General features: G+C 40.0%; 1 protein-coding gene across 19 annotated transcripts in view; it reads right to left on the reverse strand.

The window, feature by feature from the left end:
• EPB41L2 (erythrocyte membrane protein band 4.1 like 2) overlaps window positions 1-26,054 on the reverse strand; it is a 218,621-nt gene that overhangs the window by 18,683 nt on the left and 173,884 nt on the right. For 4 of the 19 annotated variants that reach the window (XM_032843464.1, XM_032843465.1, XM_032843467.1 and 1 more), the window contains 9 exons: window positions 22,359-22,421; window positions 20,283-20,429; window positions 18,836-18,937; window positions 12,935-12,988; window positions 12,133-12,702; window positions 10,157-10,279; window positions 8,249-8,347; window positions 6,646-6,726; window positions 2,571-2,680 (listed from right to left, as the gene is read on the reverse strand). In XM_032843464.1, the coding sequence (XP_032699355.1) occupies window positions 2,576-2,680; window positions 6,646-6,726; window positions 8,249-8,347; window positions 10,157-10,279; window positions 12,133-12,702; window positions 12,935-12,988; window positions 18,836-18,937; window positions 20,283-20,429; window positions 22,359-22,421 (1,344 nt within the window). In that variant the 3' untranslated portion in view covers window positions 2,571-2,575. Of the gene's footprint in view, window positions 1-2,570; window positions 2,681-6,645; window positions 6,727-8,248; window positions 8,348-10,156; window positions 10,280-12,132; window positions 12,703-12,934; window positions 12,989-18,835; window positions 18,938-20,282; window positions 20,430-22,358; window positions 22,422-24,308; window positions 25,561-26,054 lie in introns of those variants that run through there. The other 15 variants (XM_032843471.1, XM_032843468.1, XM_032843474.1 and 12 more) reach the window with 15 other exon arrangements.

The raw sequence follows: 26,054 nt of genomic DNA on the forward strand, positions 1-26,054 counted from the left end.
CAAAAATGAGGATAGGGTGCTAGGAATAACGGATACAACTAGCTCACTTTAAAACTTATTAAAATGCCACAATGAAAGTGGGTATTGGTAATGCTCACATTGGCCACTAATTTTTGTCCTATGTTCCTGATTAACATAATTCAGGAAAAATACTTATAATTGCATAACACTAAATTTTCTCATTGGTTACCTTATTATATTCTTATAATAAGTCCTGTGAATTAGTAAAGGTGGACGGGACCAGCCCTGCTGACTTGCCCAATGTCACATAGTCAGATCCAGCAAGATTAGAGCACTTGATCTTCTGACGGCTAGCTAAGAGTGCTCAGCCTTGCACATAACAGAGCACATTTATTCAGTTAAATGGATATTTTGCTTGTGCTCAAATTTTAAATGATTTCTCCTTGTAGGCCTTTTGTACACCCTGTGTTGAAAATAGCATCTAACATATAAAGAGTAAGGTTGCTAGATACAAGACGAATATTAAAAAGTCACTGGTATCTTCCTATACTAGCAAGAGCTAGAAAAGATTTATAAGACCTCTTTTGGGTTAAAAAATTATACAACTTTATTGGGAGACATTTAAAAATATTATATATAAATGAAGAGGGATATTTTATGCTTGTGGGGAAGAATACTTTACATCACAAAGATGTAATTCTCACCATAGTGAGCTACAAACCACATGCAGCTCTAATGAAGATACCACAAGGTCATCTTACAACCCAACAACCTGATTCTGAAGCTTATATGCAATGGAAAGCTTTAGCCCAGAATTGACAAGACACTCCTGAAGAAAAAAAACACAGCTGGGGATACCAAGATACCAAGACTCATTTTAAAGGTATAGTAATTTAGACAGTCTGGCATTAGAGCAGGGACAGACAGTCAGACTAATGGAAATTAAAGTGCTCAGAAACCCTCCCACGCACTGGCTAATTTTCAAGGAAACGAAAGTAAAAAACAGTGCTGTTTTTCACCACACAGAAAAACCAATTTCTTATGGATTAAGAATTGATCTGTGAAAGGCAACGTTCAAATACCTGGATTGAGAGTATCCCTAACACCTAGGGGTATGGAAAGAGCATAAGCCATAAAGGAAAGCATGATAATTGAACTATATAAGCTTCCATTAATAACTACACTCGATACCTCGGTATACCAACAACTATATTGACCTATACTGAGAATAAAGGACAAACCACAAACCTGGAGATATTCACAACACATAAAAATTAACAAAGGACTAGTATGCAGAATCTATGAAGATCAGTAAGAACAAGAAAGTCAGATGTCATTTCTTATCAATCAGTTCAGCTGCTGCAATGGTGGGAGCCATGACCTCCTGTGGCGGAAAAGCACTTGGCCTAACCCCAAGCTGGAAGATGTGCAGTCGTCTGTGGCCAGCCCTGCCTGTGGGCTATCAACCAGTCAGTGTACAGATCATTTTAAAAACAAAAAAATAATCTTGGTATACATGCTATGCAATAAAACTTACTTTTTAAATACATACATAATTCTGAACATTCTCATTTCACTAGTAATTCTTTAGCATAACTTTTAATGGCTCTGTTTTAGTCATCACACAGAAGCAGCATTAAGGCATAAGCAATCCTTACTGTGGGCCATTTAGATTTTTATGCATACTAACAAAGATGTGAGAAATACTCTTGTAAGAAATACTCTTGTAAGCCTTTCTACAAACATCTCTGATAACACGGGTTTAAATGGTAGGCATGCTTAATGTGGGCTTTGCTAAACTGTCCTCCAGGAAGTATTACTAGTTTATAAAGCAGAAGAGTATCATTTTCTCTCTTACAACCTCCCCAACACAAGCTAAAAACATAAACTTTGCCAGGCTTATAAGTGAAAACTTACACACTGAATTTTTAATTTGTATTGATTTAAACCATAATGAGGCTAAACATTTTTTACTTATTGTTCACTTAGCTTCTCTCTGGGTTACTGGATTAATCTTTTGCCTGTTTCTCTACTTGAGTGCTTGAATTTTTTGATGAGACAGAAGAGTTAGTGACAGAGTCGTGATATTGACTCCTTCTCTGCCAGGTATCTTGAACTTTGTCATTTTATCCTTTAAGTTTTAAAATTTTTATGCAGCCAAAGCAATCTTTTCCTTTATGGTTCATTCTCTGATATACAATTCTTTGTGTGTATTTAAGGGAATTAACTCATCTCCCTTTTGTGCCCCCTACAGCAAAAATGCCTCATTTAAATGAAGGCAGTAGCACCCTCCTCAAAGGGTCACTGTGAACGTTAATAAAGAGAACTTACACTGATGTACTTCGTAGGTAGTAAAACAACACAGAAATGTCAATTATTAGCAGTGTTCAAAACATGGCAGTTAATAACATCACATGCCCATCGGTCAACAGAGTTTATAATTTTATGCAGGGAACGTAAGCAGAGGAACTTGGGCTAATGAAGTCTGAAGACTCCTACGGACCACAGGAGACAGACACCGTGATGGAGAAGTACGTTTCTTGTCCCTGGGCAGGGCGAGGTGCACACACAGCCAGGACAGAGGCCCCGGGCGATACAGCCTCTCTTACCTTCCTTACTCTTCCCCTTCCTCCAACTCCGTTTCCTTGTGCACCACCACTCTTGTGACCGACATGTCCGGGTGCTGCTCTCGGGCTTCCCGGATGGCCTGGGCCAGCGCCTGCCAGGGTCAGAAAAGAGCGCCGTGAGTAGGGAGACGGGAGGACAGACTGCTTCGTGGTACGGTGGAACACACGGACACCACTCAACCAGACACACGGACACCACTCAACCAGGACTCCATCTCCGGCAAACATGGTTTTATTGCTTTGAGGAAGCAGGGATGTGAAATGGGCTCATATTCATTTTAGAGAAGCCTCTCATTTCCCCCAGTTCCCATTTTCCAGTCTTTTCAAATAACAATGCATGTAAGGGAAACGTGCAGACTCTGAACCCCAGCCTTGTACTTGCGTGAGACTTGGAGGAACCTCTAGGGCCCAGAACAATAAAAACAGCAGCAGCAATGGGGACACACAGTCAGCGAAGTGAAGCAAGAGAGACCGCTTTTTAGCAAGTGTAGGTCTCTGTTTTACAGTAAAAAACCACCAAGGGTGCAGAGGTCAACAGGTCATGCTCAAGGCCATCCTGCTGCTAGGCTGTGGGGCAGGAGCAGGACCGCCCCCGCCCCTCGCCTCATGGGCTCTTCCCAGACCAGTCAGGAAGCAAAGCTTCTTTGTATTTTATCAGAAAGTAAACTACGTGTGAGTGTTGTGACAAAGTGGAAAAATCCTATTTTTTCTGAGGCAAAAGATATTTCAAGATGTCTTGGGGAGAAAGCAAAACACCATAGAACATCACTCAAAATCTAGGAACGACGTCTAAAACAAAAAGAAAGTCTTCGAGGAAAGACAGCACCAGATCTCATATAGAAACTACACATTTGAGAGCAGCAGTGTAATTTTTCCTGTTTCTCTGGAATCATCTGCCTAAGGGGACAACCACATTTCTTACTTGCAGTATGCTTCCTGCCAGCTGAAAGGTTATGGAACAAAACCTGGAGCCTGAGTCCACACACACACAAAGGTACAGCTATAGAAAAAGAAATTGGTTTTATACCCCAAATTTTTACACAGAAGCTTGGAAGACACTTGAGGGTGCTTAAATTTCCACTAGGGAATGAACTCTGGTGACCCACTGGTGTCAGGACAAGAGTGAGCTCAAACAGGGGACCCTCCCAGGAGAGCAGCACAACTGTCTGTTGGGTGGCAGGAGCAGGCAGGCTGGAGGGTGGGGGTAGGGTGGGGAGAAGGGAGGAGGTTGCGAGGTGTCAGCAGGTATCTGTGGTGGGGACGGGAGACAGAGTACAGCCGAGTCACTCTGGATTTGTGTGTTCAGAGGGACAGGAGCGATTGGAACCATCAAAATGGACTACTCCACATCGGTTTCTGGAATCCAGTTTGGGAAAGCGACAGCTCTGATAGGAGCCAAATGTAGCTACAGACAGCTTGTCAGATACTTTTTAACTCACGTTCATTACAAGGATCTGCCTACATTAAACCAGTACAAATGTCAAAGGGGAAATACAAATGATGCCCAAGGGAAGGGAACATATGTGAAACAGGCTTTAATTAGCAGAAAAGTAGGGAAAACCAAAAACAGTTTAATTGTCCTCAAACACATTTGAAATCCGTGTACCATTAATTCTGATCATTCTTTAATATCAGTACACGAAATTAAATACTGTGAAATGTTAATTTATGATGGCACCAGTAAAGACTGTGAGAAAATTATCACATGCTCCTGCCAAATTGAAAAGTTATTTTACTGGAAAGAGACAGACACTCTGGGGAGTTAGTGCAGTGTCCTACATCCCTGGTGCGGAGCAGAGTGTCAGGACACACACAGGGTGAACTCCTGCAAAGCCAGCATCTCAAATAGCACGATTCCCTTTTTCCTATCTTGCTCAGAGGAAGGGTTTCTTTCCACTATTAAAATTCTTCTAATATACGGCAAGGAACTGAAAAGGGGGTCAATGATATTCAAGTCACTACGTGATCAGCTTCTGTTTTTGGCAGGGAAGTGATTTTTCTCTAATTTTAAATACTTCCACGGTCTCATTACAGGCTGTAAGGACACAGGGAGTTCACGAGCTCCCAGTATAAGAATACCAGAAGCCACAAGTAAACGGACTCAAAAAAGTTGATGCATCTTATAATTAAACATGAAAAAGTTATGAAAAGTCAAATACCTCTTCTGTCATGTGGGTATCTGCCCTTGGTCTGAAAATGTGCTAAAGCACCACATCACACAAACAAGGTCGTGTCCCTGCAGTCACAGGTAGAGCTGCGGGTTTTTCCTTAATCTAAGAGTCAGGAGTATGTGTTATTTTGGTACTTACATTTCAAACTGTGTTTTCTTTATTTGCTATTCAGAGGCAGTAAGGCCAAAAGACAAGAATGCACATGACACCCAAGAGTAATCCTTGAAGGAAAACATGGCATCAGAAAGCCAGAGGGTGCACAGTTCAGTGGAAAGACAAGGTGAAAGAAACAAAGGCTGGGAGAAGACCTTGATTTTCACTTTTCATCATGCCAAAGAATGTGGGCTCCTGCCTCTCACACCATAAGAATTCAATAAATGCTGGCTGACCTAGAGTCCCAGAGGGAAAAAGAACAGAGTTTGCCCGACTTAGGTCAGAGGAGCTCAAAACTGTCCCAGCAGAGAAGAAATCCTCTATCTGGAGAATAGGAGACTTGGTTTCCACGGGGTCATTCATTTTCCCATAGCAAACAGACACAGGTCCTAGTCAACTACTAGGAATCTCTACTATAAAGTCCAAATTCAGAGTCAGGGCAACACTTTAACCTCCGATAGCTCTCAAGAAATGAAAAGAATACATTAGGAAAGATGGAAGGAAAATCATGTTTACAGGGGTTTACAGAATGTAGTTTTCCTTACAGGCAGAGAAGAAAATCTATTTCTCTCTGGTCACATAGACTTGAGTTTTTGTTTTTTTTTTTTTAAATGAGTAGTTCTGTTCTCTAAAATTCTTTCCTGAGTTCAGTGTTGTGTTTAAAGCTGGGTAACTCTCATCTGTTCTGACTTCCCAGCTGAGATGGTCAATTGAACATTTCCTTTCCTTCAAGTTGTTATAAAAAAAAAAAAATAGCCTGGTTTCCTTTAAAGTAGAGTTCAAATCACTGAAAAAATGACAAAACAAAAAACTCACATCACTTGGGACTGCAGCCTAAAAGGAAAGCTACCCTCGGGGCACCTGGGTGGCTCAGGCGGTTGAGCATCTGCCTTGGGCTAAGGTCCTGACCCAAGGTCCTGGGAGCGAGCCCTGCATTTGAGCCCCTTGCTCGGTGGTGAGCCTGCTTCTCCCTCCCCTTCTGCCTCTCCCCCTCTGCTTGTGAGCACACACTCCCTCCCTCTCAAATAAATAAAAAAATCTTTTAAAAAAAATTAAATGAAATGAAAACTACCCTCAAAGTCACCACCAGTCCCACTCATCACCCGGTTGTTAAAGTCACGTGTTCTGCTCATTAACATTAGAATGGAAGCACAATTCTTTTAAATGTATTTCTGAATCCATGTAAATTCTCTACTTTGTAAGATACCTCAGATTTCCTTCTCCCTTTCCTCAATAATAGTAATAATTAGGGGAAAACACTGAAGGGTAAAGAGCCCAATTTTTCTAATTTTACCAAAAAAAAAAAAAAAAAATATATATATATATATATATATATATATATATATATATATATTCCTAAAAGTAGGCATAAGTCAAACTGGAAGTCAATGTCATTAAACCGCTATTCTTTTTTTTTTTTTTTAATCCATGACTTGCCTTTAAGTGAGGCCCACGTGAATAACTAATGGTCACCAGGAATCCTCTCAATTATTTGGATTCAAAAGTGCACCTGGAGTCAGTGGGAAATGAACAGCAATCCACATTTTATGCTGGTTTGGTGTTAGGAAGGCTGAAAGGCTGTCTAGGTCAGGAAGTGTCTTTACACCATGCTTAGGAGGTGGATTCTTCCAGGAGGCCCTGGGAGAAGGGATCTGACCCTGGGATATGACATGACGACACACGCTCCACTTAGAGACATGGTCACTTTCAGAAGCAGAAATTCAGGTCTTTACCTGGTCATGATCGATGTCTGCGTCTCCCGTGATCACGATGCGTTTCTCAATTCTTGTTTCAGATATTCCACCTTTCACAGTCTAAAGGTTATAAAGAAATGAAAGGACAGAGATAGCAATCATTGAAGTATGTATATACCTAATGAGAGCAAAGAAAAGACACATCTAGACCTTCTGATTAAGGCAATGCGCACTGAGTGGAGAAGATGGACATTCCAGAAACTGTTTAAGCTCAGCAGAGATTCCTATTGTTAAAGTTGTAGCATCCGTAAGTCTTCCTCAACTGAAAGCAACTAATTCATCAAGATTCAAGGGAAATTAAGATGCGACAGGTACCACTTAATCCAAGTGGTTCCTTTGAGACATTCCATTACAATTTCCTGGAGTTTCTTTACTCCCAATTGGCTAATTTGTTAAGAGAGGAAAGAAGAAATAATTCTTTGGTTTATGTAGAGTTACAAGGAATTCTAACAATTTAGGTCCCTGGTCTAAGTGTGGGAATTGCTTGATGTCATAGTTTTGACTGCTTGATTCTCATAAAAATCCCCTGGTAATTTTGTTCATTTGGTTTAGTGCAGTAAGATAAAAGAAGACTTGGATCTGGTTTAAGATATAGAAGATACATGAGGGTGATATAAAGATTTTTGTTCAGTGATAGTTTCTGTATGTTACTCTGCTGCCAACAAAGACCGCATGAGCAGCCCTGGGACACGACAGAGGCCGAAGGGATCATATGGCTGTGACGCTGAACTACGAGCAAATACCACACAGTCCTGAGAAAGCACAGCTCTGATAAATTACACAAAGTCCCAGTTGATAGCACTTTACTGCAAGAAACCAGGTTTATTGCAAGCCTAACTGGATAGCCTTTAAAATGAGCACAATACCATTTTATATTTATGTGGCATTTTTTTTTAACTCACAAAGTTTCTGGCTGAAATACAGGGTGAGGAGGGTATAAAGAATACATTTAAAACCATCAGGCGCCCATGGAATGGGAGAGGTAGAAGTAAATCTGAGGACGGCGGCAGGTGTCAGAATCACCTGGAGGGCTCCCACAACCACTCCCAGGGTATCAGGAGATCTGGGGTGGGGCCACCGACTCACTTCTAACAAGTCCCAGGGAAGACTGATGCTGCTAGTCTGGAGACCATACTTTAAGAATCACTGGTCATCTGGTGTTAAAACTTTGGAGAATGAGAGAATGATCTCAAAAATGCCCCCTATCCATTATATGAGCATCTTAAATCAACGAAGGGAAAATTATATTATTTGAACAATTGCTTAAAAATTTTGAATGATGGTTCTTCATTCACTTGCCTCAGTTGGGAGGGTTCATTTGTACTTACCAAACTTATGCTTCTACTTCTATGATACTCTCTCTCTCTCCTGTAGCTGGCTGACATACAGTTATTCATGACCTATTTTTATACCCTTGTACTTTATAAAAATACATTTGTCAATGGAGTCCAATTTCTTGGATACTTTAAGTCTGGCCACTTCTATTCCACTGGCACAGTCTATTACTTTGAAGCTTGTGTAGGAACAAAGAAACGATTCAGAAAGGATCCTGTTTGCAAGGTCCCACCCTGGATTGCTTTACCTTGGTGATATGTGTTGTTGTCGTTGTCGACACGGACTCAGATGTGATGGTTTGTGCCGTCAGTAATGTCCCCAAGTCACCACCGGCCCCGCCGTCAATCTTTGGATAGTTGGAGGAAAAATACAAAGTAATGCTTAATTTCCATTATGTTGTCAGATACAACCCCTCCCCATCGAATATGCATCTTGTGAAATCTTCGAGGTCAGCAGAAGAGGTTATCTGCCTATCCTTTGCACGTTTGTAGCAGTGATTTACTGAGCAGGAGGAGGTGATTTACTGGCGTTTAAACAGAGTAAAGGCAAAAGCTCAATGCACGTGGAGAAGCAAATCCCCTAGGAGGGAGGAAAAAAAAAAGGAAGAATCAAGAAGAAGACGGGACTGAGAGCTATAAGGTCATGAGACAATTTGACCGAAGGCCTTTTGTAGAAGCTAGAAAAAGAAACTAGAGAACCAGACAGAGAAGTTTCCACAGAGACCAGAAAGGCTGAGTTCATTGTTTTTTAAGCACAGGTGGTAAAAACAGATAAACGTTTTCTTATTTACGAAGCCATAGAACCTGACTAGGATAGACTAAACCTGTGTGCTTTGGTAATTTGCTTATCTCTAGTAGATTTAAAAAAAAAAAAAAAACATTGCTCCTGTAATAGTTTGTCATGAGCATATATGGGTACATAGATTTTAATACGCATGCATGCGTGTGATCTGTCTCTACATGTATCATCTATAAACCCCATGCATATATCTAAATAGGTTTTGACTTATTTGCTTTGACACTAAAAAAGGTAGAAAGTTCTAGAGTTGACCAGGGGAAATACGACACAGATTAATAGCCTAAGAGTATATGTGAAGATCACCAAACATACTTGTCTCCCATTCCCCGCCATTAACACAAGGAAATAACCAGAAAGCCCGGAGCCTTGTGGACTAAGTTATGGGGAAATTTCTCTAAATTTGAGTCATGCACCTGTATTTTACTGGGGCATTTACTGTAATATAGACACATGAGCACATGCTCTCCCACCACACCCATTCATCAGAAAGCTGTTTAGGTGGATCTCGGCACATACATAATGTGTCTAAAATAATTTTGAGAAGTATTTAAACATACCCACATTAAACCTCTTAAAAAAGATTTTGAGAGAGGTCAATAATCTGCCACCCTCCACCACGGTACAATTCTACTATAGAATATTAAATTTCTCAGTTTAGAAAATAGTTGTATAAATTTCTAAACAGTTTCATTTTGAAATAATGAACGCTTTCCCCTTTTTATTACCCTTAAGGTTAGATATCTTAATACTTATTTCAAATCTTTACAGAATCAATGTTAAATAATGTCTAAATCAATGTCTAAAATTAAACACACAAATCTGATAATTATTTTGACACACAGTATCATATTTACGTAAGATCGACATGTCTCCAGAAAATAATCCAACGTGAAGAAGAAGCACAGATGTATGTGTGTGTGTGTGTGTGTGTGTACACTTGGCAAGTAGGAGTGAGTTGACTGGATCTATCTGCACAGAGTTGGGGGTGGGGGGAGACTAAATCTTATTAATCTGCAAATTACATCAGATCCAATAAACTTCATAAGATGATCTGATTCCCAAGTGTGTATCAACATACACGGAACGACTTATAACATGGACGAGATTGCTACTGCCTATCCTAAATGATCCTGTGTAGGGAATCCTGTATAAATAACCCTGTAGAATTGCTGGGCCACCAACCTGACTGCAGCTCTCTGTTATAATCTAAGAAGCAATATAGCAGGATCAAGTGCAATGAGGACACCAAGATACGGAAAGCTACATCAAGGTCAGAAACACGTAAACTCGAAGACAAATAAAAACAGGCACAAAGTAAAAAAAGAACTCAAGTAGTCCAAATCTAGAGTTTTTGTACCTGTGGAGATTCATATGTGATGGTTTTGGTCTCAGTTTGGACAATAGGGACTTCCTTGGTGGAGATTTCTGTCCTTTGTGAGGCATCAGAAATTGTTACCATCTCTGTTTTTACCACTGGTGGCTGAGGTGGAAAGGAAGGGAAAAATAAATTCTAGAGATCATGAAGTAAAAGTGTTTAATGGAGCCTTCAAAAATAATTGTAAAAAATATATCCAAACACACACTCATGCAAAAGAGTAAAGATAAATAAAAGACACAAAAGAAAAACATTCTCCTTCAAATATCATGTGCGTGTGTGTGTATGAAGACAAAGCTAACATAATGGTCCCCTAAATTATGGTATACTTCAAATTACCATGTTCCCAATTATATGTCAAATGTGGGGCGCACAGTGACATAAAAGCTTTAGCTTTGGGGCAAGTTATAACAAAATGGAAAAGAAAACAAAATGGAATGAACTATGTGAAGTGACCGGTCTCAATTTTTGCCGCAGTTTGGTTTGCCACGTGGTTTGTGTGAAGGCTCATTGTCTTCAACTGGTACATCAGCTAGGAAGACCAAGCTTTCCCCCAAAAAGATTCTTCTACCCTACCGACAAAGAGATTGTACTTTAAGAATATCTTCAAGTATGATTTTTTTCAGTTACGCTTGTCTAAAATTTGCAGGGCTTCTTCTGTGTTCCATAAGTTAAAATATTACATTCAGAGTTATTCCACCAACACTGCATTAAGGCTTTGAACAATGCAAACATTAGAGAGCAGGGTCACGGCCTGTTGGCATTGTAGTCTGCTGAGTGTGTAGGTTTAATACAACACCAGACCATACTACTACCAAAATACTACAGAACTTTGAGAGAAAATTTCCAAATGTAATTATTTAAAGAGGAAAAACCATATGTTAAAAGCAGAAAATAATAGTTCAGAGCATTCAAAGACTCTTGAAATATCTTCTCCGAAGTGAAACAGGAAGTTTAAAATATAGTAAAAATTCATTTAATTATTTCAAGCGAAAGTCACTTCAAGATTTTCCAGCCCATCAAAGAGAGCAACTATTAGGATAATGCTTTTATTGTGGGCATTTACTTTTAGAATCAGGAAAGTCTCATTGAGATAAACCCTCTCACAGCATAACTCTGACTCCCAGTTCAGAGATACCCGCACCTCAGGGCTGAGACTTAATTTACCAGGAGTGTGGAGAGTTCTCTTTCTTAGGGAGAAAAAGTTAAAAGACTCCCATCCAATATAGATAATCCAGGAAACAGATGATCAACTTGCAAATCATCTAGAACTGTTGGAGGACAGAATGAGAAAAGTATCCTATCAAACAGGCTAGCCTCTGGCTGCTCACAAGCAAAGAAAATGCTCTTAACCAATCCATATGCTCTCTGTAATCTAAAAACAGCAATCACAGTGGTATTCGAGAAATAGGTTCTCATCACGGCCGGATGCTGGACTCCGAGCACGACGGTAACTAGAACCAGCTGCCATTTCTGAACATCTAAAGCTGGAGGGAGAATCGGCCAAAAAGTCAAACCCAATCATGAAAAGAGAGAGCCACACGCACACACTCACACTGACCATTTGCCAACAATACAGATACAATTTTCTCATTAAACCAACGAAAAAGGCATTTAGCACAAGGAAGCAGTGTAACTAAAGACAACAGTTGAAAACATCCAAAACATGCAAAGAAAAATTGAAGTGTGAAACGAGAAGGGAAAAAATGGTGTGGCTGCTGAAGGCCAGTTTACTCTGTCAGGCGGATCCAGGTGCAGGAAAGAAGCCAGAAACCGTGAACGGGGCTGGCAGAAAATCTACAGAGCAGTGCTTTTTCCCCTTCCTCCCAGGAGAGAGAAAGATCAGAATCTCGTAGAAAAAGCTGGAGGAGGATCGGGAGGACAGGAGAAGGAAGGCAGGTGTTCTCCACCTGAGAAACAGCTCTAGAGTTTAGCTCCCGCTCGAGTCTCCCATTTACCTCTGAACAACAAATAATTTGTGGCAAAACATCAATGTCAACATGAGACACCTCTCCGTTAACTTTATGTTGCTCGTCCTCTGTTTCTTCGCACATGTCTTGCTTAAGGGCGCCTTCATTTACACTCTTCTCTGCAGGTATCTTTGGGGCAACTACATTTTCCTGGGTCACTGTTTCTACTGTGCTTACACTGGCACCTGCTTGTCTGACTGGGCTGGCTTCTGGTACCGCTTCCTCCCTCTCTACTACCTTGGCTGCTCGGCCGGCTTCTTTCTCCACCTCTTCTTCCTCCTCCTCCTCCTCCTGTTCTTCCCTTATGGTGCCCTCAGTCACACGGTGGTGGGGCCGGTACTCGCCCACGTCTTCGTCCTCGCTCTCACTGCTGCTGCTGCTCTCAGAAGACAGGGAGGTGGAGTCTTTCTGGGTCAGGGGCTCCACCTTACGCATCTCCCCAGGACCACTCCCAGGTGATAGCTCTTTACCGTTCATTTCTTCCGTGATTACTCTTTCGTCTTTCCCAACCTCTGCCTGCTTCTTCTCCTCCACTACATTCAGAGTCTCATGTGAACTCTGCACAAAAAAAAAAAATGGATGAGGGAAAACAAAAATAGATGAATAAATAAAAAAAAAAAAAACAAGAACAAAAATAAAAAACAACGGAAACCAAAGTTAACCAATGAAGGTGGTTCATGTCATGGAGAAAAACAAAGATGATTGTGATGGCTGACTGAAAGGGAAGCAGGGAGAATGTGAGGGGATCAGAAACGTCAGGTGATGGTGTGAACATGGAAAAGGGGAGAACCTCAACAGCATCACAGGCTCCACTGCAAGGCCCTTCTGACTCGGGAGCGCGTTTCTGCGGAACAAAAAGCAACCGAGGACACAAATCAATAAAGTTTTACACCTCAACACCCACCAGAACAAACATCTGACACTGCAAAGACAGAACAACAAGAATCGACATCTACAAAAATCTTTGCTCAAGGTCACATGAGGACAATCCAGACAAAAATGCAGAGAGCTTACGAAAGGAAACAAAAACACGGAATAGCCAATGTCCTCCCAAAGACACAGAATGCTTTTATTGTGATTATACCTAGCCACTCTCCTTACTTAGTTGAAAGGGTAGGAAAAAATTGAATTATACCAAAGCTTACTGATTAAAGTTGAAATTGCAAAATTTTAAAACCTATTCAATAAATGGTTTTGATTTTAATCAGACTATAAAATCTAGCCTGAAGCCCTGATTTCTAAATGAATATAACATTAATGAGACAGCACCTTAATTTTCTGCCAGCTCATTTAAAAAACAGCTGTAAATGGCAAAATTATACTTTGTCTCGTATAGCTATTAACACAAAAATGTTGTTTCAGAAATGGTTATTAACATCCCAGGCTACACTATAGATCGGCAAAAGGGATATTTTAACATTAGGGTGGATGTCAATAATGGCTCCAAGTGCCTTCTTCTACAATTTAGCTCCTCCAACTAGCATCTTTGGAAACTGAAATCAAGTTTATTATCCGAGATGTTTATTTCTGCCTCCCTCCTTCCCGTAGACATCTACTTCTTGGATGTAAATTTACTCTAAGTAGTACCATACCTAAATGTTTAATAAATTCCTGTTGCTCAAACACATTAGTAATAGAAGTTATTATGCTTTGCTATTGATAACCAGTGTAGAAACTTCCTTGCAAAGGAGTTTTCAAAGTTTATCATTTTCTTTAAACTTATTTTGAAAGGACTATAGACTATAAGCCTGACCAACTTTTTAACATTCGGGTGACATTAGAGCCTGTGATCTCCCCAGAAAATAACTCCTAGTGCAAGTAGCCCTACTTCTTCAGGAAGGTATCTCCATGCCGAATGGAGTGGGGCAATGCTTTTCTAAACCCTGTGGGCAGAAACGAAGCCTGCAACAGAGCTGCTGAGACTGCACAGACTGGAGCTGGGTCCTGGATCAGACAGCAGCATCCCATTTATTAGCACGAGTGCCGTGGGCAACCGTGAGCAAAAGGCCCTCAAAGATCATAATTCTGACAGCACCCGTTAACATGTACTCACTCTCTCTGATCTGTGCTGTCGTTCTTAGGTGCATGGTAAGACCATGTTCTCACAGCTCAAATTAGTGCCTCGTAAATGGGTATGAGAGAAATCCTTCCAGTTTTTACTGAAAACCCAGAGGTTTCCGATATTACACTGAAAAACTCTTGAGACTATTTTGGTGAGTAACTTTTAACTATAAACTTCTTTATAAATAAAGATATCCAGTGGTCAGAACATTTCTAAATCAGATATCCCATCATTATTATTCCAGGTCAGTAAATTATTATTATGTTACCCCAAATGGCCAGATGGGCTCTGCCCAAGTTCAGGGAATCCCTAAGGGTCATTCCAAGGAATGAAAATAATATTTCATTGGGCATGGCAGGCACTTCGTATTTTTACACATGAGCAGAATTTTAAAAATAAGCAACCATCAAGACATGCCCGAAAGAAGTTTAGGTTTTAAAAACTTTTCTGCCAAACACAGTTTGTTTCCCTTAGAGAGAGGCCTTCCTTTCTCACAACAACTCAAGACTTTGGGCCTTACTGCTTTAGATGATTCTCTGAATTTAGGCAGATTTTGTGGGTGGGAAGGGGACCAAAAGCAGCAGGAGAAACATCCAATCTCTAGTTGTCCCTCATGTCCAAATTCAGTCATTGTTTCTTGAATGTTTCTCCCAGAAGAGTTAATTTTAACCAATGAAAGCACTGGAAAGAGGGGTTCCTAAATATTAAAAAAAAAAAAAAAATCATATGTGGCTTTTGAAAACGGGAAACAAAGTAAAATGCACCTCAGGCAACTGTGAGAAGGGCGAGGAAGAAAGCTTTTCTGGTGCATTACAGTTCACAACAGTGCCCTCTGCTGTCCAAGTGGTGGCTGAGGTGAAGGTGGCTCTCAAGCTATCAGAAAAGCCCTTTCCACTAAACAAAATGGACGTTATCTCCTCTTCTAGGCTCTAAAGAAGTCAGAAAAGGAAGAGCAAAGAATTAACAATGAGTCAGAACAGACAGCAGTGACCTATTGAAAGAAAGGAAAGGTTACACAAGAAAGAATCACAGAACAGTGTAAACTGAGAGAAAGGCAAGGAGTTTGAAAGATTCTATCAGGCATCTGTGGTGTTTCGCCTAAACCCCAGTTTTCCACTCTGCCTGAGCATCTGATAGCTCGCTCTAACCTCCTCTGGGAGCCAGCTAAAGAAAATGCCTTAGTTTATCACTGAAGCTTTATTTACAAACTGAGCACAACCGATCCTCCCACACATCAAACACTATTTCATATATTTCTGAAGGAGCTACTCGGCGTCAGCCTCTTTCTGCACAGATTGGTCTCGTCAGGGGCCCCTACTCATGCCAATTCCTGTGTCAGAGCTCAAGGGACCCCCACCCTCCTGCCTCCAATGCCCTTCCCGAGGTGCCCTGGGCCTTGCCAATGCGGCCACCTTTCTGAGGTCCACTTAATAGTCCATATTTTGTATACGGGCCTCCCTATCTACTCCAGCTCCTCTAGCCTCCTCCCTTCTCCACACCACTTGAACGGTCTGTGCAACGAGAGCTCTGACAGCAATCCACAGACATTCCCTCAGACCTGCTAAATGTGCCATGTAATGAAGAAACAGCACTTTTCTTTGTTCAATAAGAAACAGTTAAAGAAAAAATTCTCAGTAGGAAGACAAACTCAGAGGTGAAAAACTCAAGTGAGCAATGTGAAAATCATTTGTCCCTGAAAAACTGTGATGGCAAAGTTCATGTTGCCATTTCTGGCCCTTGAAATGACAGTCTCTAACCCGCCTGAGGGCATGACAGGAAAGCCAGGGACTGTCCCAGGTACCTGTAATGCCAACAGGAAAGCGTTGCCATAAAGCAAATGTCAAAACTGTGTAAGAATACTTCCTAAAAAACTCTAGTGTTCGGAGAGCTCAAGGATGAATGAATAAATGAATGGCATTTTCTGAGATGCCCATTGAAATGGGCACTGAGTGGGGTGAGGAGTAGGGACGATGAGATGGGTGAGGTGCAGAAGCACTTGCAATATTCAGAAGAGAAAAAAGAAATCTGGGTTAATTCAGCTTAGTTATGATCTCCATAATTACACCATCCCTTTGGGTTGGGTGGGTGGAAAGAGTGTCCTTCCCGGTAAGAGAGCACTGGGGAGTTCAAGTGCCACATATTTAATGATTCAATAAAACATCTTCAAAAGTACCTTACAACCACAGTCCTATAATCTCTACTAGACTCATGAGAATACAAGTGTGTCATAATTCTTACAGAAGAGGCTATACAATATTTATGTATTACATTAAATGATTTGGTTTCCAAATTTCTCTCAAATCATATTCACACTGAAGCCATTCTCAAAGTTCGGTGTATTTAAACAAAAGCTACTACTGTCCTGGGAGCCTGGTTCATTCAGTTGGAGAACCATGGGACTCTTGATTTCGGGGTTGTGAATTTGAGCCCCTCATTTGGTGCAGAGATTACTTAAAAAAAAAAAAAAGGAAGGAAGGAAGAAAGAAAAGGAATAAGGGGAAGAAAGAAAAGATTTAAGAAAGAATGTTTTAATTTTAATCTATAAAATCCATATTATAGAAATTTGGAAGCTTTTGTCAAATGAAACTCTCATGCATTTACATTAATTTAAGGATTACAATTTAAAGATAATCAAGAAACCCTACAAAATCAGTAGCAAAATGAAGATGAGGCAAAGATAAATTTTAAAATATTCTGTTAAAACCCAAACACTCCAGTAGACTTAACTGCTCACACACTTTTAACTAATAGTAGTGAAATGTTATTGGTGGGGAGGCAGGGGTTACGACATAAGTGTCCCATAAATGTTGGGTGAATGGGTGAAAGGACGTGTGACTGCAGTTACAGCAATCTGCGTACATGCCAAGTTAAGAATATATTTTCCTGCAGATACTGGAGAGGAAAAAAACGAGAAAAAAGCAGCCATTTCAAGAAGTATAGATAGACCATTTAGGAGCGTAACAGGAGGTCAATCTCAGATTTAAATTTCACATAACAGGATCTTAATGTAACTTCTATGACAATGAGTGAATGAATGATTTCTATTGTATATGGTTTCTATTGGATGATCCCAAACCATGACAGCCTGGAAAATGAGAATTTTCAACATCTTCCCCAAAATTCCAAGGTCTCTTATTTCAAAAAGTACAAAGACATTGACCAAATGCTGCCATATGACATACTTCTGGAGGATAAATTTTCAAAAGTATGTAATATTTCAAAACTTATGATATTAAAGTCATTTTATACACAGTCTGACAGGATTTGGATTTCAGGCTAACCTTTAAAGTATATAAATATGCCACTTGGTTTAGCTTTATGACATTATCTTTCTCGTTTGCAGTGCTCTGGAAATACCCCATCTCAGCTACACCTCCAATTCTTTCAGGGCAAGGCTTCGTCTTCCAGTTATCCTGCCTCCTCCCCCACCCCACTGTATATTCTGATGAATGCGACTGTCTACTGATTAACACCACCAGACTTCCTGGCAGGGATATACCTTTTCCTTATTACTGATTTCTGCTCTCATTCACATCCCTCTAGGACCCCTTCCTCGTCCAGCACCAGAGGGATCGCTGTCCGACATGTGGGACTAGGTCATTACCCAGCTTAAAACTCTCCAATGGCTTCCCTTCACTGCCATGATAGAATTCCGAGCTGTTAGTCTGGTTTGGAAGACCCAGAGTGGACCTCTGACATCTCTGACTTTTCCAACGCCCTTGTCACTTGGACTTTCAGTTCCTTGAACTAGTTCTTGTCTTGGGGCTGTTGCATTTCCTCTTCTTTATACATGGAAGAATCTTCACATGTCTCTCTCTTCCTCTTCATATTAAGGTCTCAACGTCAATGCCATCTGTTTCCTAAGCACAACGGGAAAGCCACCTTCCCCATCCCCCTCTAACAGGACACTGTATTTCATCTTCCTGATGCTTATTCCTCAGTACCCCACATTTTCTATTTACTAATGACCAAGTCTGCTATCTCCCCCACTACGCTCTAAGCACTTTCCTCCTAGCCAATGACAGGCCAGTCAGCTGGCTAAGCAAAATCAGCAGAAGCAGAAGAATAGGGATGGAAGAGCAACGGAAAGCTAACTTCCCAGGTAATATCAGAGATATTTCATATATGCAGGGAGCACAGAGATCTGAGGGGCTGCTGTGACACACACCAAAATCCTTTCTCCTGCTAAAAATCTTTAAAACGAAAATCTGTAAGGTTTCCAAATGTAATTAGAAAAATAGTTACTCACATCACACAGCATTTGGGATTTTTCATACCATCACAGTCTGCACACGAGCATTGTACTAATGGTGCATTTTCACATGAGATCATGGTTTCCCGACTGTCAGCCACATACATCAAAACTCGGGGTCACTTATCACCTACATTGGTTGATAGGTCTGCATTTCAAATTGTGGATTTTCAAACCCAGTCCTCCTGCAATATGGTGTTTCTCACTAATGATCCTACATTTCTACAGAAGAAATTTAATTTTTAAATGCTCGAAAAATTATTTCAACAAAATTTTGGGTGACTACAGAAGAAAAAAAGGAGTATCTTATGGCTGTGGACAGAAATAAAAGGAAAAGGGAGAAAAGCAGAGGAGATCCAAGGATGCAAGGTGAACACCTTGTCTGCCTCCTGGACTTTTTCTTCAACTGTCCGTGTGGCTGCCATCTGATGCTTCTCCTTCACGGATAAAATATCCTTGAAAAGATGGTCTCCTTTTCTCTATTGTTTCAAACAATAGACATAATCAACAAATAAGACAAGTACATTACATCTATAGCAACACAAACATAAAACAACTGTGTGGGTCAGCAAAACGAACCGGATAAAGCAGGACATAAAGGGAGGACAAGATCTTAACACGTTATGAGACATGCTTTCTCTAGAAAACACAGCCCTCTAAAGCTGACTGCTGTCACGGGTGCATTAATATCTTCAGAAAATCTGAAAATAAGAACGTAAGCTGTATAAACTTCATAAGACCTTGGTGTTTTTTATCTTAATGTTGCCATCCGTTGTTTTCTCGGTTCAGAGATTATTTTTGCTTCTGTTCTTGAAGAGCTATTTCCCTTTCACTGTCACAAACTTACAAATTTAAAGCAACCAACAACTTTGCCTTTTTCAGAAAAAAAGTGCATAATAGCATGAGACTAACTCAAGTGCACATACATTTGGTAACATTCAAGCCAGGCGAGAGAGATGATGTGCTTTGGGGGATGAGAGGGCTGGAAGGAAAAGGGGAAAGAGGAAATGGTCGGGTGACACCTTCATACGCTTTTTAAAACAGCATATTTAATAGGATATGATCGTTGTCTCCTCAAGTACGATAAACGAGCCCGTGAAAGTTCTTGCTTGATAACAGATTTCGGAGCATCAGAAAAGAAGACATGCAGATGAGAATAAATGGAGAAATAGATTGAGAATATCTCCAAAAGGAAACACTTACATTGGTGGTGGGAAGAAATAAGCCATGGAAAGAAGAAGAATGAGTTTGGAGAGATGTTATGGTTGCAAATTGTTTTAAAACAGTAGTAGCCTACATTTCATTACTACAAGGTTTCAGTATTAAACTGCACAACATTCTGCAAATTTTCAGCTGGGCTCATTAGTTTTCCAAGCTAAGTTTAATTCTTTATCCTCACAGCGATTACCTTAAACCATTCTAAATATGATCTGTATTCCTAGATCCCTTGAATTAATAATTATTTAATTATCAAGTGAATTCTATTATCTCAGTAGTCCATAACTTCAAGCCTTATAAAATACAATACAACACCAGTTTCTAAGCCACCATATAGAGCATTTCATCGCCACTCGTTTACTTGAGTGAAATAGTGAAATTTTTCTGCAATTTTTGATAATATTTGGAAACCCACACAATTTACTAAGAACTATGTCAATAAGTATTACATTGTTAATATTTAGTATTTAAAAAGTTGTTAGCAATTACATTAAAAAGTAGGGAACATTGTCTAACACTCTGAGAATGAACATCACATATTTGCGACCTGAGTTTTATCAAAGAGCTGGAGTGAGACATACAGCCAACAAACAGCTATTGACATACCCCTTGTGTCTGTAGGGACAGAGGTGTGATACGTCGTTTTTCCCATTCATTAGGGCGCGGCTCAGGTGTGGATTCCATAAAATTGCGCTTGAGTTCACTAATGCTAGCCTGATGTCTCAGTATGTCCTCCTGGGCCTTATCGAGGTCCTAGCAATATGTAACGTAATAAAGGGCAGAAATCCAAAAAAGAAAAAAAAAATCCCAGCAGGACAAAAATAAAAAACCAAAAAATAAGACAAAGCAAACTTATGATTAAAAAAAAAAAAACATAGTAAAGCAAGAAAAATGCCAAGTCTCAAAAGCCATATTATCACCTAAGTAGTTCATCAAAATTTGAAAATAGAGCCAATGCATATTTTTTTTAATGATTCCCATTTTAAAAGGTTCTGGTTTCTTCTGTTTAGAATTTTTTTTAAGAGATAATTACTTATATTATTAGAAGGAAGCCGTGGAATCACTAGTACTAGAAATGGCTAATCACCTTCTTTCTAGTAACTGGATTTGAAATGCAGCCTATGACTTCGTTCCTGCAAATTTACCTTTCTCATTAAGGCTATTACTACAGCTGCATTCTGCGAACATAGTAAATGAAGTATAACTAGAGAAAGGTACTCAGAAGCACATTTGGCCTGATGGAAAAGCCAGGCCAAGATCATGAGAGAGAAAGAGAAAGAGAGAGAGAGGGAGAAAACCAAGGGTTGACTTTTTCCAGGAATTTTCAGCAATGGCTTTTTAATCCTTAAGGAATAAAAATACTGGCTTCCAGAGGCTCCTTCTGTTTGGCCTCTCTATGAAAGAGGGAACCTTGTACACTGGTTTCATGTACTTGCCAAGCCCAGCTGTGAGGCCCAGTCACCCCACATACCAAATGGTCCTTACACAAGACAAAGATACAAGTAAAACTACCAGGTCAATTTTCACTGGAATAGGCCCTGACAAATGGTATTGGTGGGAATTTTTAGAATGGCCCTGATAAATAGTATTTGTGGGTCTAAAAGGTAATTAATGTTCAGGAAACAGTTTTAAATGAATTTTAAATCTTTTCTTACATTTCAAAATCATGGGGCCACCTGTGGATTATAGCTTTCATCCCACTCCCAGAGGAACAGGTCATGCATCTGATAAAATTAGATCTTCCACATTCATGCACAAGCATAGTAGCTCCTCTAGGAGCTTCTAGAGCCATTTGCAAAAATTCATGATAATCTAAAACTCTTTGCATGGCATGGAAAAATGACTGTGGCTTGAGATCAGGCACATTTCTTGCATCTGTTCAAAGCAAGGTTACATATTATACTGTAGAGCATCTTAGTAAGTTATGCAAAATACATTTCCAATGGTTACCAAAGCTGCCAAAAGCAACCAGATTAGTCAGATTACTGAGAATTGGGGTTCTCCACTGAATATCTCACCATTTTACCACCATCAAAGAAGAAGGGGAAAAATAAAAACAAACCAAAAAAAACGTTCTTGTTGTAACACAGGGAATATATTTTTACCCACCTGATTGGTTGGTTGGGTTTGGTTTTCCTTTCTCACTTTCTTTTTAATCCAAACAACCTACGAATCAACATTTTCTCAAAGGTAATTACTTTAAGTGGACCACATTCCTAATTGCATGGATTTCATCAACTATTCCCCCAAAATTGTGAACATGGATCTAGAGCCATTTAATGCCAAACCAACAAATACCTGTTCTGGTGAATATATATTAAGGATGGGATGTTACTCTAGATTCTGCACCACAGAGATGACCCATTAGGAGAGAACAGATCTACCTGCTGGACTTCAAGAGTATTAGATTAAAATTTTACTCATTTGATTGAACAGAACGTTTTTTGTTTTTTGTTTTTTTCCCCCAGTTGTCATTTAGAAAACTTCTAGTAGATATAGTCCTACCTAAGCCACTTTAAAAGAACAAAGTGGGACAGCTAACATGCACTCCAAGTTGAACTGTCCCCCATGCAGTCCATGCAGTGTGCTTGAAGGAAGGTGCCAGCCAGCCTGTGCGTGACCTCCCGTCCACAGCAGCCTGGCAGCCATCAGGACAGAGTTGTTTTCTTAAATTATACAAACCTCCAACATTAAATTGCTATGTCTGACATAAATATTATCCCCTTCTACTCTCAGGGAATTTTTCTGTGAAATTAAATCACACACAGGGGGGAAAAGGCAAATAAACATAAGTGTATCAATCAGCAAGCACCAGAAACAACCCCAAGTCAGATAGTCTAAGACGTTAAAATATAAGAGGAATAAAACTCTTAAGAACCTAAAAGCCACCACAAGCAAAACTCACATTATCAACCCCGAGAGTGCACCCCACCCCCACCGGACGCACATGTGCGCAAACACAAGTATGGCAGGCAGCAGCCACCAGGTATGTAATTGGGGGGGGGGGCGGTTAATCTCCACCTCCTCCAGCTGTGTCTCCTCTTCTTTCCTCTTCACCTGAAAGTCGTACAGCAAATGGCCAGAAAGAAGGGAAGTAGCGGTGGAAACTCTACCCAGGCATGCAGAGATGTTGTATTTGAGCTGAAATGGTGAACTAGGATTACCAACCTTTACTGTTTGGCCCTCAGAAGATGCAGAACATAAAGCCACTTTGGTCTTTCTTCACCTACAGTGTCGGACAAATGGTGGAAGGAATCCTTTGCAAAGGTGAAATGGAGAATGGAAGCTTCACTCTTTCTCAGTCCCTAGATTATGTGGTGTTTTTTAATGTTTTTACTCATAAATGAAAATAGGAGAGTGTAAAAATGGCATAATTCCATCTGTCCTAATGTGAAAAGTCTAAATCAACTAGGGATGAGGGCAAAGTACAATGATGGAAAGTGAAAACCAAATTTTACCTCAGGGACAAATATTCACCCTCTAAATTCAGTTTTTTAACATAGATTTCTTTCTTTGGGAGGAAAATTGGTTTATTTTGCTACTTGCATGCTAAAATCGTATTTTAAGTACTCATATTTTATAGCCACTTTTTCTTCATAAAATTCTTTAAATAAGAATAATTTTTCATAGTTGGATAATTCTTAATATCTAATGACCCAAAAGAAAAAAAAAACCTGCAAATTTAAAACTAACTCATGGACATGAAAAGCATAGCATAGGGAATATAGTCAATAATATTCTAATAACATCATATGGTGACAGACTATAGAATTGCCAAATCATTATGTTATACCTGAAACTAATGTAACACTGTATGGCAATTATACTTCAATATATTTTTTTTTTAAAAAGCATAAATCCTAATAACTATGGACTCAAGGAGAGGAATAACAAAAAAGAAAAATAATGATTGAGACCAAAAGACAATAGGGTAAACTTCACGTGTTAATTTATAGCAGGATCATGCACATCCCTTTTCTTCTTTACTGGAATGAGAGTGTTCAATGTGAAAGTTCAAAACGCTTTTTTTTTTTTCCTTTAAATCAAGTATTTCTGAGGTGATCAGGAGCTCAGAGTATCTTCTTATCAGAAGGAAAAGTAAGAGTTATCCAACAACCTATTACAATCATGTTCCAATTCCTTGGTCAATCCTTAATTCTCTAAAATGCCAATCTTTGGCATTCTTCAGGTAACATTTGGGAATAGTGGTTTCTCCCAGTATGCTTAATCATGGCATTGTCTTTATATTTTTCTTTAGGTTTGTTCTAAATGGTGATTTTTCTCTATGTATGGCTAGTACCCACAGGCTATGAGACACGAAGTCACCAGACCACACTTAGCAAAACAAAAACATCCTGCACACATTAGCACCAACCTGTAGTGCAGAGGTAGCCCTATCTAGGGGCAAAAATCCTCAAACCGGACACCTAATCTTAACTAAAGGGACACTATGTGCCCCAACCGTAGGGCGAATAGTCTAAATTTTCAAAAAGCCATGTTTCATTTTTCATATGTATTTCTTAAAGAGTAGTATCTTCCTTACAAATACCTGACAGTGACTCTTTCATAAAACTACATGATTTAGCATTAAAAACAAAAAACAAAAAAGCAAAAAAAAAACAAACCAAAAAACTACCTGAAATTCATCTGGTCCCCCAATGCTACAGTAACAGGGAGACAAGGAATTTCTGAGATTAGACCCATAAATGTCAGGAGTAAAGGTTACAGATGCATCCTCATAAATGCAAGAACGAGCTTGGCTTTCTAATGAGAAATATCGGCACTAAGGAGTTCTACTAATACACATCAATCACGGTTATGTCCACAGAATCTAAGTTCTATATTGAAACAAGTGTCCGTCCTACAGGAACAGCATTGACAGACTTGCTATTTGTCTGGAAAACAGACAGACCCAATACGGATTGTTAAGGGCAACAGAGGTTTCCTATTATTGTTTTGTTTTGTTTTGAAGACCTAGTACAGTCTAGATATTTACAAAATAATCCATAACTTGGTTCTCAACTTCGAATGTGTGGACCTGGTCCATGGAAATGAATGAAGGGGAAGTACTTATTTACACATATTTCTCATGCACTAAAACACCATGTATGTGAAAATGTGCAGACCATACTATTTTGAGGGTAATCAGTGGTGAAATTTATGCACATGTTTACACTCTATATTAGGAAGCTGGAGTTTTGTTGACCCCACAAATTAAAGCTTATGTAGGAGTCCCAGCAATTGCTTCCTCCTCCTCTGTTTTGTCATTCAAGTCACAGTCACGAGAAACATTGAAGGAAGTGGCTTTAGCCTCCAGATAGCAGAGGGATAGAGCCAGAGGAAGGGAAAAGGTGAGAGAAAAAGGCACTGACTGAGAAGCAGAGAGAAGGAGTCCGAAGATGAGGATGAGGGAAGGAAGGAAGGAAGGGGAGGTAATGGGAAGGTAGTGCTGGACATCGTCGGGGAGGAAGGAGACCCAGACCTTGGGGAGGCTGGGGAAAGCAAGATACCCATCGTCATCAAGAAGGGAGGGGAAGCTAGGTGGGAAGCATTTGCAGAAACGGAAGGAAAAGTACCCAAATTCAGAATCCTTGCGGTCAGCCTCCTTCAGAGGCTTCTCATGGGTGGAAGGACAGTCAGGCTGAGGATGGGCTGCAATGGGACCCGAGACAGAATCAAGGGCAGGGACTTCGCAGTCCCCCAGCTCGGACAGCTCACCGCTGGAAGGGAGCTCTAAGCTGTCTAGTGTGATCTGGTCGGCCTCCCCAAAGGGGTCTTCCTCCGAAATGTCTGAAAGCAAGTCCATCTCAGGGACCGGTAAAAGGTTTGGGGAAAGAGATGAAACACAGCGAATGAGAGGTGAAGGTGGGCACATGGGAACAGGCTACCCTCAGGAGCAAACCCATGATTGAATGAGAAATCGCACAACAGATATGGTCAAAGGAGAAACAAAGGCAAGAGAGAAAGAGAAGAAATGGGCAGTTAGTGAAAACTTGTACTTGCAAGTAGGGATTGTTATTAACACAGTGCAGTTAGAACATGAATTACATGATCCTTTTTTAAAGAGAAAAACTGGACTTAATATTTTCTGACGGATTGCAAATAGACCCAATGAAACTCAAACGACATTCTTACTCATAAACCTGGCTGCTGACAAGTATTCAAAGCATTACACCCAGTCATTTGCTGAAGTTAAGCAGAATTTCCTTTGGAATTTAAAGTAACTTTTAAAAATAACCGCATGTATCAAAGTAACTAGGCAAAATGGTAGGGAGACTCTGAAAGGCTGAGCTCCTGTTTCAGATTTAACAACCACTGGGGACCCTATTAGCATAATTATAAAAGACTCTAACTTTTCAGTAAAGAGATCTTGTTGGT

This window comes from Lontra canadensis, unplaced genomic scaffold (assembly GCF_010015895.1).
Source record: "Lontra canadensis isolate GAN:19392208 unplaced genomic scaffold, GSC_riverotter_1.0 scaffold141, whole genome shotgun sequence".
NCBI classification, from domain to species: Eukaryota; Metazoa; Chordata; class Mammalia; order Carnivora; family Mustelidae; genus Lontra; species Lontra canadensis.